Below are 15,505 nucleotides of genomic sequence, written 5' to 3' on the forward strand. Positions count from 1 at the left end.
CTCCTTCCTTATCAGAAAATTTCATCGTTTCCTTCTCCTATTGCCAAACTGGAAATCTGACAAATGATAGGAAATCAGCCACATCTTTTAACTGCTACTGGCAGTTCATAAGGCACCTATGGGTTTGCTGGTGGGGACCCAGATGGCCAACATGTTGGTCTAAAAAAAAAACCAAAACACAATGACACAAATAACAAAGAATGATTGTTTGGCCTCTGGAGTTTCCTTGTCACTTCGATTACTACACAAGCTTTAAACCCATGTTTTTTTTGTTTTCTTCATCATATATTATATAAAAGACAGAGTGAGGAGTAACTGCCGGTTCAGTTCTCATCTCTCAAAACAAAATATAAGACACTGTCTGTCTCACCCATTTCTTCCTTATCTATGACCTCCCAACAGCTCCAGTACTCTTTGTCTTTAACTGCGATGTTTCGCCGGTCCAGAACCTCACACGTTAACTCGGCCGCAGTCATAGACGCAGGGATCTGAGGACACACAACTCCCGTTACTACACAGATTGAGCTCACATAAGCTCCTAATCATGAATGGAAAAAGGAACTTTGGTCCAGGCAACCTTGACATGTTGCTCTGCAGTGTCCTTTTCCTCCAAGTAGACAGTACAGATGAAATGCCCCCCAGGTTCAGTGCTCTAACATTTCACACAGAGAAAATATGCATTAGAACAAAAGCCAATATACACGCAACATACATGCCTACACAGCATGGCACAGCACAGCCAAGCTCACGATTACTAGCACAACGTATTTTGTCTCTTTAATGTGCGGATAGACTTTTTTGACCTGAGCTTGTTCGACTGATAAGCAAGTCAATACTAGCTAATGTGTTGGTTGTTTTTAGAGTAGGCAAATTTGCTTTGCATCTTTTGTCCAGTAGAGAGCGTTGTGCTCCAGTGCTGTTTTCATTCAGTTGAAATTACAGTCATTTTAACCCTGTTAGAGGGGTCACTGGAAAAAAGGCATACATTGTACGTATTTTTTGAATGTTTACATGACCAACATCAGAAAATTCCCCAGTTATTTGATTTTAAAACCTCTTAGATCAGTCAAACCCCATATTTTACATCATCTATTTATGTTAATTTATCATGTCAACACTCACTGAAAAGTACACATACTGTAGTTGATGATGGAAAATATCTACAAAAAGACATAAATAAAACTTCGATTGTACTAATGTTATGTAACGTGTGTGTGACTCACAGGAAATTTTGTGTTCAGTTTTTCTCGCACTTGGATAATCACAGTAATCTCCTCGAGCTGCTTCTTCAGCTGCTGCTCATCCACCTGTAAACAAGTGTTGTTCCACACAGAGATGGTACTTCAATTACAACCTCGTCTTTAGATCTCTGGCTCACATCACCACCTACATTTCAAACCTCTTTTATTAGGTGCTACTATTACCCAGTGGGAAAGAAGAGCTCCGTGTTGATGATGCTAATACCACGAGCGCGACCTTGCCATTTTTCTCATTAACAAAACTGAGAGGAAACTTTTTGAAGCAGAGTGGATATCGTTGATGAGAGCAACTTCAGGCATTTCTTGATATCAATCTCATTAGCTTTCTCTTCTTCTCAAAAAAAAGCCATAATCACATTAATCAAAAAATGAGATAAATTACCCAAATATTTACACTGATACATTAAAAAAAGTTTGCACAACCTCTAATCATCCCAGTATCTAACAGGAAGCAGGGAGACTCGCCTCAAAGATTTCTGTGTAGTGCTGGATGAGGTCCTCTATGGCGCGGCCTGCCGTGTAATCCTTCCCGTCCGTCTGGAACAACGTGGGGCCAAATACAATGGCCAAATTATGGAGATTCATCTGGTTCATGTCAGAAAATCGTTGCACACTGAAAAGCACACAGGGAGACACAATATAAACAAACAGATGTCCAGAGTGATACGAGATGATGTAACTGAGTTACTCGCCAGTAGAGGTGGTTGATAAGGGCCTGTAATGTTGCCTTGTTAACACGAGGAAGTCTGTTCAACAGCGTTTGGAACTGGGAGATTTTGATACTTTCCTCCTGGATGGCTGAAGAGATGAAAAGAGAAGGCAGGGAGGAAAATCAGCAATCATCAAGCTCCTGAAGGCAGAGACGCTGCAATGCAGGTCCTAGTTGGCTGTTAACTGTGATACAAACAAGTCCACATGGTGCAGCTAATATATGTGTCATAAGCAGAACCAAACTTCCACAAGTGTGACATCCTACTGCTTAAACTTTGTTTCTGGTGTACTTTCAGTCAGTCCAATATTGTCAAACTTCATTGACGTGAAAATACCATTTCCACAGTTGTTTTTAGATTTAATTTACTTCTCAGGCAACAAAAAGTCTCCACTGCAAATATCTCAAAACCTCAGAAAATAAAACTGAACAATACGGTTGTCTAGACACGACAAATAAATGGAAAATGTGTCTTTTATTGTGTGAATGACGCCACAATATGACGGTTAAACCCTCTAGCAGTCTGTAATCCGCTGGACTCCATGGTAGAATGCAGGCATGGGAATCTTTACCAGCGGTGCTGAGCCAAGTTCTAGCGTCCTCTGATGTGAACAGTCCTTCCTCCAAATCCCTGAAGAAGCGTTTCAGTGTGCTGGAGACGTCGTCCACCTGGTGCTCTCCTTCCCTCAGTCGAAGGCTGCGAGCATCACTACGGAATCTTTCGCACAACGCTGAAACACGGGAGTTCACACCGCTCTTGCGATAAATGCCTTCAGACGTTAGGCCTAAACAGTATACACACAAACACACAATGTTACACACTAACATTACACACATTGCAACATCATTCTTGATTAAGAGGCCTTGCTTAACCAATTGGGTTTGGTATCAGCTTCAAAAGAGGGATCACATATGTGGTGGCGCGGAGGTTAAAGCAGGTTTCACACACATTTTATCCAATAAATTCCATGAACTTTCCGTGAGATTTAGACATTTCTCCCCACCCAACATCCTCTCAGACATCTACTGAGAAAATAAAGACATCCCTGTCAAAATTTGCCAGCTAATGACAAAATTTTGTTTTAGGACAAGCTCCATAGTTTTATACAACAAATTTGACAATCAGTAACCAAAAGAGACTCCAACATAAGCTATACTCTGAAAGGCAGGTATCAACTTCTAGGATTTTTTTCAAAATGTTCTGGTTTTATTTACTTTTTACCAGATCTTCATGAATATATGAACCCTGCTGCAGTCATATTATATGGCTTTCTGAACATTTGAAGAGGTTCAACGCTTATTGGCACGCCTGTATAAAACAAGAAATACTGGAGTTGTTTATTTAGTTGAATTCAAACTGTTGTTCTTACAGAAAATACACCGCTCTCTCAGTTTTCTATGGGCTGAGACTGTCAAGCACCCCGCCTCTCTGGCCACAACAAACTTATCATTTAAAAATAATGTGTCAGCAACCAACTGTTAATCGCCTGCTGGAGGTCAAGTGTAGCAAAACAGAAAATTTTACGTACTCTGCTCCAGTGATTCAGTGCACATCACGTCTACTGGGGTGTTTCTGCTCAATTAAAGAAATCTGTACTTGATTACTTGCTTTTATTGAGTTCTTCTGTGAGCTGCAATTTGGCTGCACTGAGTTCAGATGAAGTGTTTGGTTAGTAAGACACTTCTGTAACTCACGGCTGAATTTAACCCTTGGACAAGTAGCTATATTTCATTTAATAAAAAGCTTTTAGGTTGTTTCAAGGTTAGAAAAACCTTAGATGATCACAACAGATATGTCATATGAAAATGACCACCAGGTCCATGAGGGTGAGAGCAACAACAGTTCTGTCCTGGTTTCCCAGAAGAGAGAACCAGGGGGATTAACAGAGACGATATCAGCAAAATGAATCCTCCCCCCCACAGAGGTGCATCCAGAAAATGTATGAGTGAGGAGAGGAAAAAATGAGCAAGGAGTTGAGAGAAAAACAACGATGACTTGGCAAAGTGAGAGAAGGCAGGTCAGCTGGTGGAGGGTAGGAGGAAGAATGAAGAGCATGAGATAAAAGATGAGACAACAAAGTAGAGAGAAAGAAAAGCACCAAGGAAGAATAGAGAGGAGAGATGGAGGAGGAACAGAGTTGTTTTGTTGCCTTGCGGTGCGTTGGTCTCTGCCGGTGCCAGACCTCCTGCCTTTAAATTCACATGAGGACACAGACATTGCCAAATATGCAAACAAAGCAATGACGAGGATGAAAATAAAACAGAGTAAAGGCGAGAGTGAATGCAAGCAGACGTGTAAACCAGAGATTAAACTTGATGAACAACAAAATCTGGCTGTTCAGTACTTGAATATATGTGTGTTACTGCATGTGTGTGAATGTCTCTCACCACACTGTGTGATGTAGCCGATGCAGCTGTGTACTATGACCGGTATGTCTGTGTCTGTCAGCTGTTGCTGGCTCAGCGTGTCTCCCCCACTCCCTGCTGCCATCTGAATGGCCCCACACCAGCCGGCAAAATCCAGCTTCCTTTCACCCTCTATGTACAGAGTTCTACAGAGAAAGAGAGAGAGACAAAGTAGAGAAGATGTGAAGAACAGAAGGAAGAGGAGCAGCACTGAGGTAGAGAAACAGTAGAAATTATTAGACTGCTTGAAGTTTTTTTTTTAAATGTCATCACATAGAAAATGTTTCTATTAAAGTCACAAATGGAACAGTTGTTGTCTCACCTGCCTCTCTCCACCAAAACCAGCACCTCATTGTCTTGTTGGATTGCTGCGAATCGACAAACATGAGATTCTTAGATTCTTTTCTTACACTGCCCTTTAAAAACCTTCCTTGTTCCTTCGACCATAATCCCAGGATCTAAAATGGTTCCTTTGGGCCAAACGTTGTCTACGTTTCAACTGAGGTCTAAATTAGTACACTTTAATGACCGCTGGTTCTAATACTCACTGGGTGTCGTCTTCAGCATTTACATCAGCTAACAAGAGCTGTACCTCATCACTGTCCATCAGTTGTGAGAATCCATGTTATTCAGATCAATCATGTACCCGTAGTAGCACAGCAACTACAAGCTCAGTTGATTTGTGTTATTTCTTAAATGTGGTGGTTGAAACAGAATGCAACGAATGCTGAACCAATCACAAATACTCAGCAGAAACACACACATCCTCATAGTTCCTGAAGCTTCAGCGCGTACTATCCTCCTTAGGTTGGACTTAGAGGGATAAATATGAATTCTGTTAACAAAGATTGTTCTTCCAAAGGTTCCTAGTTCCAGGAGAAAGTTCTCAGGTTCGAAAATGGAATTACAACACAGAACAGACATACACTTACAACTAGGAGAACGGGACAAAGGTAAACAAACAACTACAGATACAAACCTATAAAGCACCTGTGAATGTTCCTCCTGTAAACAAGCTCACGTGTCTGTGTGTCATGTGCTTCTGGTTTGCTGCAAAGTGACAGTATAAGTTGTGTGACATCATGTATGTGTGTATGTGTCTGACTCACAGAGCTCATTGAGTTTGCGGAGGTGTATCTCTTCCCCCTGCAGGCTGTCGTCCAGGTAGACATGAAGTGTGGAGCCCACCAGAGCAAACCAGCCAACCTTGGATGTTTGGAGGTTCAGTCCATCTTTACACTTCAGCCTCCCGATCCGCTCAAATCCCATCCTGAGTAGTGGCTCTGCTCTGGCTGGGATGAAGCTCTGTAAATATATATATATTTATATATAATTTTTTTTTTTTTTTTTTTTTTTTTTTTAAGGAGGGGAGGGCACTATAGCTTTGTAGTACGTCAATCTGAGCTTTAATTCACTCTTTCTGAAACTAGTTTTAGCCTGTGCCTTATTGAAGCGCTCTGCTGGAGCCAGTACTAAGTAAGTTACGAGGGAGGTTGAAGGCTGCAGCAGGTTGGTGGTGAGGGAAACACGAGGTGTGGTCAGTAATTGTGACAAATCAACTGTTGGGTTTGGTCGTAATGCTTTTACAGCTAGACACACAGGAGCCATATACACTGCATTCTCGTTTATTGCGATGCACTTGAAATCACTTACGATCTACAATACGACCCTGGGAATACCTGGGAGACAACCTGCTGCCTCTGTTTCAGCAGGGGCAAAGTAAAGGCAAATTTCACCTGATCCGTTCTGAAGAGAAATAAATCTGCATTTCCTGAGGCTTAAACTCCTTTTTTTTTTTTTTTTAATTTACAACATGCACGTGGCGGTTACCTTGGCGATGGACTTGACCCATTCTTTGTGGCTGTCTGGATCATCAGTGCCAAACAGATAGAGACGCTCGGCTTCTGAGTAAAGTTCAAACGTGTGGTCATAGCTGGGAGGAGACACAAGTAACAGACAGGAAAGGGAGAGAAGACGAGGTCAGTGAAAGCTTTAATATTTCACTTGTACAGATTGTAAATTCTGTATAAATTCATTTGTTGTTATGTATTAACAAGTTATATTTTGTTATACAAGTTAGATGGGCGTGTGTGCGCATATACCCATGTCTTTCAGGTATGTCCACAGCCAAACACACTATCTCTGATGCCTTAAGAGCTCCATTGGGGTTGGAGTTTTTGTCACTCTCGTAGTAGCTGAAGGTGCCGTCATTCAGTGTGCACCAGCGACGGCTGAACTCTACATGAAAAACAGATTTGCTAGAGAAGGTACTTCAGTGCGCCCTTTACAGAGCGACTACATTACTTTCTTACATTTTAAACAAATGAACTAGCAAACCTTCTCTGGCCTTGCGCTCCGTGACAGCCCGAGCCATGGATCCAGTCTTGAAAAGGAAGCCATTATGAGACACACAAGTCGGGGCCGAGTAATGAATCGCCTCCATTTTCCCGCCCACCTCTAATCGTGGCAACTCTGATGAAATAAATGAAAGAAACACCAAACCCAAAATATCATTGATCTGAAGTAGATCAAATTAAAAGCTTTGCTTTAAGGTGTTGTAAAATTAAAAACTGTCAATTGTACAGCACAGTGATGTCCCAGTAATTTTAAAAATATTAGTTACAAAGCCAAACTACAGAAATCTATCAAGCCAAAATCACTTGTTAACTCTTACATAATATCTACTTTACAACAGGGATTTTAATTTTTTTCATCACCTTTCCCTATGGGGAGACTCTGTACTCTAAAAATGTCTCCCTTTGGCTCTTTCTTAAGTCTCCTCCCTCCCTGTTGAAAGGTTTCTTTGAGCCGCTCCTCATCCAAGCTATCTGAGGTTAGTGGGTGTGATATGTTGCACAAAGTTAAAGTCCCCTTGAGTCAAATTTCTGATTTCTGATGTGTTATGAATGAAACTGATTAGACTCAAATAATAATAATGATAATAATGTTGATTTCACGACACCCAAGGACGCTTAACAATAACAGAAAACAAGAAGACAAAAAAATTTAACAGGCAAAAGCCTGGGAGAACAAGTGCCTCTTCAACAAAGAGTTAAAGCATCCCAGGGTTTGGGCCTGGCGGAGATGTATTGGGAGCAAGTTCCACAGAGTGGGAGCTGCCACACTGAAGGCCCTGCTCCCAAAGGTGCGTCTGCTTGTGCGGGGGACAGTGAGGAGACCCAGGTTGGCAGACCGCATACGAATTGAGGATTTTCCCAAAATACACACTGAACCTGCTGCGTGGATCAGGTATTACAACAATCCAGATCGATAGTGTGATATTGTGCACGTGCAGTCACAATCTACCTGTGTTGAGATTGTGGCTGAGCAGCTCGGCTTGTAAAGGCTGTGAGTGTGCGTTGGCCAGGGAGAGAGGGGAGGGACAACTGGCCATACCAGTTGAACAATTTACATCTGCACCACAGAAGATCAGGCTTAAAGTCTCCAGCACATCACTGCACTGCACATTTATACACAATGCCTATGGAGAGGGAGACAGAGAGATAGAACCGTTAAAAATAGTAGGCAAATGCAAGTGAAATTAAGAGTGTGCAACAATATCTGAAAAGAGTACAACCATCATTACACTTTAGGCTAAAATAAATTTGCGAACTGTACGAGTATAATTCAATAGTTTTTGAAATACTATTGTAGTGTCATCTTGAAGAAAAAATCAAGGGGTAAGAGAAGGGGATGGTGCAGTGGGCATGAAAGGGAGAGATGGTGAGATACAGAAGACAGTAAGAGGGACTCCAGACTGATGATAAACTTCTGATTTTTGTACAGAGGTGCTGAAGCTTCCATCCATTCATGTCATGCTCTGAAAATGTTTACTTAGGAGGATACGACCTGCAGTGAGATAACAAGCACCACTGAACAAGCGCCACAAACGTTTCTACTTTGGCCAGGAACTGACAACAACGTAATGACGTTTCCAAGTAAAAGGTACTGCAATGTCTCATCTAGAAGATTTGAAAGTGAGAGATTTTATATCCAAGAAATTATTTGTGGATTTTTAAGGTCAGTAGGTTAATGAGTGTTTTGTCAAGCACTCTCAATATGCCCTGCATGCACATTTAATAGCGTATCCATTCTATTTTGACTACTTTGTGGAAGGCATGGCTCAGCGATAGAGCAGCCGTTTGTAACTGAAGCACTTTTGACAACAGCGCTAGATAAGTAGATTCCTTTCACATTCGAAAATCCCTAATTATTCCAAAGAAAACTGCTAAAAAATGCTGGTCTTTGTGAGAGGCTACACAATCATTTTTAGGTTTGGTTAATTGTCATCCTACATGCAAAATTATACCAAAATGTTACACTACACTCCACTACATCCCTGGCGAGATGAAACTTTACATTGTATAAGCTGTGAATGAAAAACTTAAGTTAAGAAGGAAATACACACATGCACACACACAAACACACACGGTGGGGGAAAAAAAAAAAGAGTCCGTTTTTGGAAAAACATTCACAATTATATGTTGAAAGTTGAAAACAAACAGATAAAGCTTCCCACACTGACAACACAAAACCACTGCTGCCGAGATAATTCTGGTTTAATCACACAATGACAAATAAATTCAAACTTCGCTATCTGACAACATGCAAGAACATTTTGTCAACAAACTCGATAGTGAGGATGATTATAGTGGAGGCTGACGTTTAGTGAGTGAGCCGATATAGAACACAGATGTAGAGAAAAAGAGAGAAACGATGACTAGGAAAGAAAGATGCTGTTTTTTCAGCTGAAGACACCCCTCCCTCCCCCTCCCACACACACAGACACACAAAGCTCTTTCGAATCTGATTGAGAAATTCCACAGCACTCCATCATCAGACATTCAGACAGAACTCCAGTGCTGAGCCTTCACACACAAATAAGAAAGTTTAAAACTGCAAGTCACGCACCCAAAAGACAATAATCGCACGCGCACGCACGCACGCACACACACACACACACACACACACACACAATCAGAGTCTTGAGCTCACAAAGCTTTCATCATATATGTGAGTGCCATCATAGAGCTAATACAACAAACTGATTTCTCTTCACAACTGTGTTTTGGGGCACACTAAAATAGTCACGGAGGGAAGTAACAGGTGATTTTTGAAGAAAGATGCCTTGTAAAAAACTAAAACTTGCAATTAATGTCAAATTTAGACAGAAACACATAGTTAACAATTTCCTGGATTATGTGGGAAGAGATTTGTAACAATCTGTCTACAGAAAGAAAGGGGGGAAAAGCGTAGGCTTTAACCACTGAAACAGGAGTCGATGAGTAAATGAGTGGAGGGAGACACTCCTATGGAGCAATGAAAACCACATGGCAAACCATTTGTTGCCTTCCACTTTACCCACTATAACCACCAGGGGTGTCAATCACAAGTTCCATCTCAATGTGATCCTGAACTGTTTTTTTTTTTTCCCTTTCTCTTTTTAAGCCAACCAACAAACCCAATGATGTATAAATCCGAGAATTGGCTGCACTGAGGCAAGTGTTGAGCTCACAGATGCAAACGAATACAATTTGAAAAGAAGAAAAAGAAGCACACATTGAGGCAGTACGTGCAGGGCTTTTGTAGGTTGCGTAGGTTTTTTAACTCATCGTCCATCAGCCAGTTATCCTGACCTGTCCCGTGTGTCACAGGCGTCCAAAGTTTTCGCTTCTTGTGAATACTTAATTTGTAAATGCAAAAACAGCAATCACCAACATTGAACTCCTTCTCAGGTATAAATATACGTAATAAAACTGCTTAAGAGCAGAAATGCACCTGGAAATACACCAGTGACACTGGCAGCAATGTTTTTGAAAGCAGACACTGAACTGTTCTTTAATTTCAGTTTCATCCTTCATTCTAATACATTTCACAGTTTTATTATTAGACTTGCTTTTATTACTCGTCTACAGTTTTTGCTATGAGGCTCTGATTACGGAAGACAAAAGCAAGTCAGACCCACTCATGCAGCTTTTCAATTCTCTATGAATGCAGGAAGTCCGTCACAGTTGAGGGTGCTGGGAGCACATCAGTCTGTAAGGAAGTGATACTCGAGGATGCCCGACATTCAAGGTTTTTGCATTAATTTCAGTCGCCAAACTTAGATATATCTAACAGACAGAAACATTTTATACATGTTTTAGAGCATTTTACACTACGACGGATAGCAAACTTCCAAGTTAATACACATATGCTGTACTGGTGATGTAATCCATCCATCTACCCTCGGGGTCTTGTCCTAATGCTGCATCTTCCTCACACATTTTGATGACATCCAAATGTCACAGCGATGAGCTTACTGGGCTGCTGTCAAACTAGCCACAACGACATGGAAGTAAGAGAAAAGAAGGAGTGTCTGGATGTATCCAGTATTAGACGAGCCCTCACATGGATATCAATGCAAAGGTGTGTGAGCTGCATGTAGGTCAGCGCACGGTAGAGTATCAATAACTACTAGCTATGTGCCTTCTAACCAAGAAAGTCCCTGATCCAATCAGAACAAAGCAAAACAAGGAAACGGGCTGTTTGAGTCAAGGCCTCACGCCCTCCAACATCTGCTGCCTGTGAAAGCGAGAGTAATGTAATAACACACAGACGCACATAGGCAGAAGAGACGGGGAGCGAATTCAAGAATCTTACCCAATGTCCCCAGAGAGAGAGAGAGAGAGATTTTATCTGGGTGTGTCTGAAATCACAGGCCTCCATCTGGCCTCAGCAGTTCTATTGGACTGAGTTGGAGGAAAAGAAAGAGATGAGAGACACAGAAGGAAGAAAAATATTGTGAGAGGAAGATGAAAGCCTGTGAGTCAGACTCATTACTCAGAGACTGGTTGTGTTTGGCTGCAATCTCAATGTAATGCCAACAGATCCCCCTGTGTATACAAACACACACACACACACACACACACACACACACACACACACACACACTATAGCACAGTCTTGGGCTTTTTGCCTTTCTCGCTTTGCCTACTCCATGCTACACTGAACATACCCACATATACGCGTGTCCATATATTAAATCCAGATGAGGACAACCATTTTTTCTTCGTTTGTTCCATCATTACCTCACCAGGGAGAGTTTACAGTGGAGGAGGATGGAGAAGGAGGTGGAGGTAAAAAATCCAGACGGATGAAAGAGGAGAGATAGACAGAGAGAGACAGAGAGAGAGAGAGAGAGAGAGAATAGGAAATTGAGGAGAAAAAAATAGAAGACAGACACACAGAAGGAAAATGAAGGAGAAATAGGGAAAAGAAGAAAAGCACTGGGAGATGAAGAGGAAAGCAGATTCAAACTCTCAGACAAAACGCATTTATGAGCCGTTTGAATGAAGAAATGTCACAGTTGGAAAAAAGGGGGGGGGGCAGGGAGGGGACAGAAATTAGTCTTTTTTATGGAAGCTACTTTTCAAACTATACAAGCAGAAAAAACAAGCCTGTAAAGCTTTACAACTGGCTCACAGCTATGTCTCCAGGCGGTAACAGCTAACCTCACCAGGGCTTGGAGCAGTTCCCCGTCGAAGAGGGGAAGGTGGCTGTCCTGCACGGTAAAATGAGAAACGTGATCTCTTGTGGGAAAAGTTTCACAGTGAATGAGTTTCACAATCTTTACAAAGTCTCAACAAATGCAACAAAGATGCCCAGCCCATGACAACCACCTCGGACTTGGCACACATGCGCGCGCGCACACACACACACACACACACACACACGCCCTTCAACTGCCAACATTTCACTCTGTTGAGATGCCATCAAGTCCTCAATTAAACCTCTGTCTTTGCTCCACCCAACAGGTTTTTTTGGCCTTTTCATGCACTCACAAACACATACACACCAAATAAAGATGCAATTTAAAAAATAAATCACACAGAAATAGAATTCCGATGCTATTCATTCAGGAATGGAAGTGACTATCTTTGACCAACTGACAGTGAGGAAACAACAGGAAGGAAGAGAGAGAGAAACACAGGGACAATGATGTCCATTGATAGAGGTGAGCCTATCATCCACTGAGACCACATGGACACACACAGAGCAACACGGACAAATATGCAAAGAAGCACAATCATGCCTACACACATATCAATATGCATGTTGACATATCAGAGCCCACACTGGGGAACAGAATTCACACAATAACTCCAATGTGCACACCCTTACTCACAGCTCCGTTTAACTCCAGAATCTACGTCAGATGTCCAAAGTCCATTGACACGGATTCCTGAACCAGCTCAACCTCCTTCACCTCACTAAAAACACACACCTTCATTCTTTAAAATATGCTAACCCACAAGAGCACAAAAGCTGTAACACAACATACCTTCACTACCCTGTTCTAAAAAAAAAAAAAACACTCCATGGCACTCAGAACCTTCACCTGGGAAGTTCTCAGTTCCTTCAGTCTCACCTCTGCTTTCATGGTAGTCAACCAAATTGAAAATACAAAACATATCTGGTCAGTCTCTTTAGTCTGAGAGGAAATTAAAAGTATATCAGCTACTTACAAATCAGAGCCAGGGTTGAAGAGACTAACTTTCTTCGGCAATCACAGCCAAACAATGAGGGGGGACAGGAGTAGGAGGAGAAGAGAGGGAGAGGCGGAGTTACAGCACATTCCAGCTGTAGCAAGGAGTAGTGATGTCACAGTCAGAGAAAAAATAAAAGCCAAGAGGAAACAGAAGCCAATGATTTAAAAAAAAAGATCAACATAATTTAACTCTGTAAACTGTAAGACACTCTTGGTAGAGTTGGAGTTATGTAATTGTTGTCTCCCTGTCACACACACTCCCTTTCCCACCAGTGTGCTGTCAATAAAAAAATATGCAGAGCATATGTCTTATTAAGACACACCCAAGTGGAGACACTAGCAAGGCAGACCTGAGGGGGTTGTTTTTTTTTTTATCTGAGACAGGTAGAAACCAGGGGAGGCTCTGGATTGAGTGAGAAAGATCATCTACTTCACATAGTAACAGGAAGAGGCGTAACAGGAAGATGAGATGCTATCATGACGAAATGAAAGAGCTGAACCAAAGCTGTTTATACAAACTCTGATTGGTGTGTTTCTGTGTGTGAAAAAAAAAAAACCTCTCTTCATCCCTTGCACATCCCAAACACACACAAAGCTAACAAAACGACTCAGAAAAAAAAAAGGACTCAATAGTCAGGTGCTAAATGTGACTCACATACATCTTGTGTGTGTGTGTGTGTGTGTGTGTGTGTGTGTGTGTGTGTGTGTGTGCAGCCAACATTGTTTGTGGCAAGTGGGTTAAGCCACTAATGACTGCCCCATTCACTCAACACAGTGGAGCAAAGCAAGGGCACAAAGGAAAACCTTAAAGCCTTTTCAAACATCTTCCCAGAATTCCTACTTGACTGTACAATCATGAGTTCAGGTTCAGTCCCACTGACAAGAGGACAAAGACGCATAACCCGGTTGTCCATCCAGCTCACTCACACACAACATTTATCTCCTTTCTTTAAGGGACATACCTGTTGTACACCAACACTGGTGACTCAAAGCCTTCCTGTGTTTAATTCAATTTGAATCTGACTGGAAGCTGTTAAGATTTTAGGATTTAGTACTGACTGTTCTCTACATAAGGGACATAATCAGGTATTAAACCAGCTTTTCTAATCCAGAAACTCCAGTAAATTCAAATGATTCCCTTGAACACCTCACTTCGGGGGAAAAGAGTCCAAATGAGTTAAGCAGCTGGGAAAGACCAAAAACAGAAATGTACCGCAAACAGAAACGGCTACCAGATTGTCACAGACCAGAGAGATGTGACTCTTCATATCACTCAAACATGATGAGAGCTTTCACATTTGCATAAAATGTGAAATCAATTCAATAATGGGGGGGGGGGGGGGGGGGGCTGCCCACATTCTATTTAACCAGTTTCGACCCGTCCTTGTCCATCAGTCAGTATACTGAACAGGTCAGTACAATAACCACTGATGAGTGGACTAGACACATCTATAGTCTCGGGTCTTAGTCACCATGTGATTCATGCAGCTGTATACGTCTGTGTATACATCCTAGTACGCTAACATGATGCTCAGTGAGACACCCTGCAGGAAAACATGTTGAGGTACTCAGTAGGTTTATATGCACAACCCAGAGAACATGAAGCAGGGAAGAACTGATAAACTGACAGAAGACGAGAAGCCCTTCATACCCTCGAATATTGTTTTTATGTTTGTTTCTTTTAAGCTTTTATACATGTGAAATAAACTAAAACTAAATGTCCAATCCAGAATGGTAGGCGGGGGTATGCCCCCTTACAGCTGGTTACAATCAGACTTTCTTCTGGTTCACCTTTGGAATCGAATACTAAACAAAAGAGCAAGTGGTGTCCTTGTCCAACAGCAGATTTAAACTCAAAGACTACCTAAGAAAAACAACTCCTCCAGCTGAGACAGCATAAATTTCGTCTCCACTTCTGTCCAGAAATATGTTGTTTTCGCTGTAGATTCACAGCAGGGCCTCCAGAACACACACATACCACCAGGCAAGTCTGGAGCAGACTGAAGCATACACATTCTGGAGGTGATCAATTATCTAGGTGTGTTAGTCAGACTTTCCATGTAAATCCAGTTTTATCTAACACAATAATTTGACTTCATCTGCCACATGTAAACATGCTGACAGTGAGACATGAAGCGGATATGGGCTTATACAAGGAGAAAGTCAACATGGTAGTAGTGTCAGCGTGGTTGATGGCCAGCCATATTTAACCCAATAACTCAGTACATTCAATTATGCTCAAGTGATGACCCAAATACACATTCAAAACCAGGATAAATGCCAAACTACAAAAGGACATTTGGAACTTACATTATTGAGCTCCTTCTGGTTTCCATACAGAGGGTGGTACTTTCTATATTTGCCCTGCCGGTATTTGTTGCTGATGAAGTGGCGTCTGTCGTCACTGCAGCTTGAAGCGGACAGAGCCTCACTCGGTGGGACATTCGCTGCCCAGAAACTGTTAACCCGCTCGTTGCCTAGCAGCAGGAACACCTATATCACAGGATGGGGTTGATATTATGAAGGGTGTGAAATTAGACTTCTCAGACTTCCTTTATTTTTTTATTCAAATTGACATCTCGCAATGCACATCAGAACCAG

General features: G+C 41.8%; 1 protein-coding gene across 4 annotated transcripts in view; it reads right to left on the reverse strand.

The window, feature by feature from the left end:
• arap1 (ArfGAP with RhoGAP domain, ankyrin repeat and PH domain 1) overlaps positions 1 to 15,505 on the reverse strand; it is a 46,956-nt gene that overhangs the window by 8,386 nt on the left and 23,065 nt on the right. For all 4 annotated transcript variants that reach the window (XM_086215696.1, XM_086215695.1, XM_086215694.1 and 1 more), the window contains 14 exons: positions 15,215 to 15,397; positions 7,681 to 7,855; positions 6,712 to 6,846; positions 6,477 to 6,612; positions 6,205 to 6,307; positions 5,484 to 5,679; positions 4,697 to 4,742; positions 4,357 to 4,520; positions 2,541 to 2,753; positions 1,952 to 2,057; positions 1,725 to 1,872; positions 1,224 to 1,307; positions 578 to 652; positions 371 to 488 (listed from right to left, as the gene is read on the reverse strand). In XM_086215696.1, coding sequence (XP_086071822.1) covers positions 371 to 488; positions 578 to 652; positions 1,224 to 1,307; positions 1,725 to 1,872; positions 1,952 to 2,057; positions 2,541 to 2,753; positions 4,357 to 4,520; positions 4,697 to 4,742; positions 5,484 to 5,679; positions 6,205 to 6,307; positions 6,477 to 6,612; positions 6,712 to 6,846; positions 7,681 to 7,855; positions 15,215 to 15,397 — 1,882 coding nt within the window. The remainder of the gene's footprint in view (positions 1 to 370; positions 489 to 577; positions 653 to 1,223; positions 1,308 to 1,724; positions 1,873 to 1,951; positions 2,058 to 2,540; positions 2,754 to 4,356; positions 4,521 to 4,696; positions 4,743 to 5,483; positions 5,680 to 6,204; positions 6,308 to 6,476; positions 6,613 to 6,711; positions 6,847 to 7,680; positions 7,856 to 15,214; positions 15,398 to 15,505) is intronic.

The sequence above is a fragment of the Aulostomus chinensis genome, chromosome 10, assembly GCF_037954235.1.
Source record: "Aulostomus chinensis isolate RoL2024-O1b breed Wild chromosome 10, RoL_Achi_v1.0, whole genome shotgun sequence".
NCBI lineage: Eukaryota > Metazoa > Chordata > Actinopteri > Syngnathiformes > Aulostomidae > Aulostomus > Aulostomus chinensis.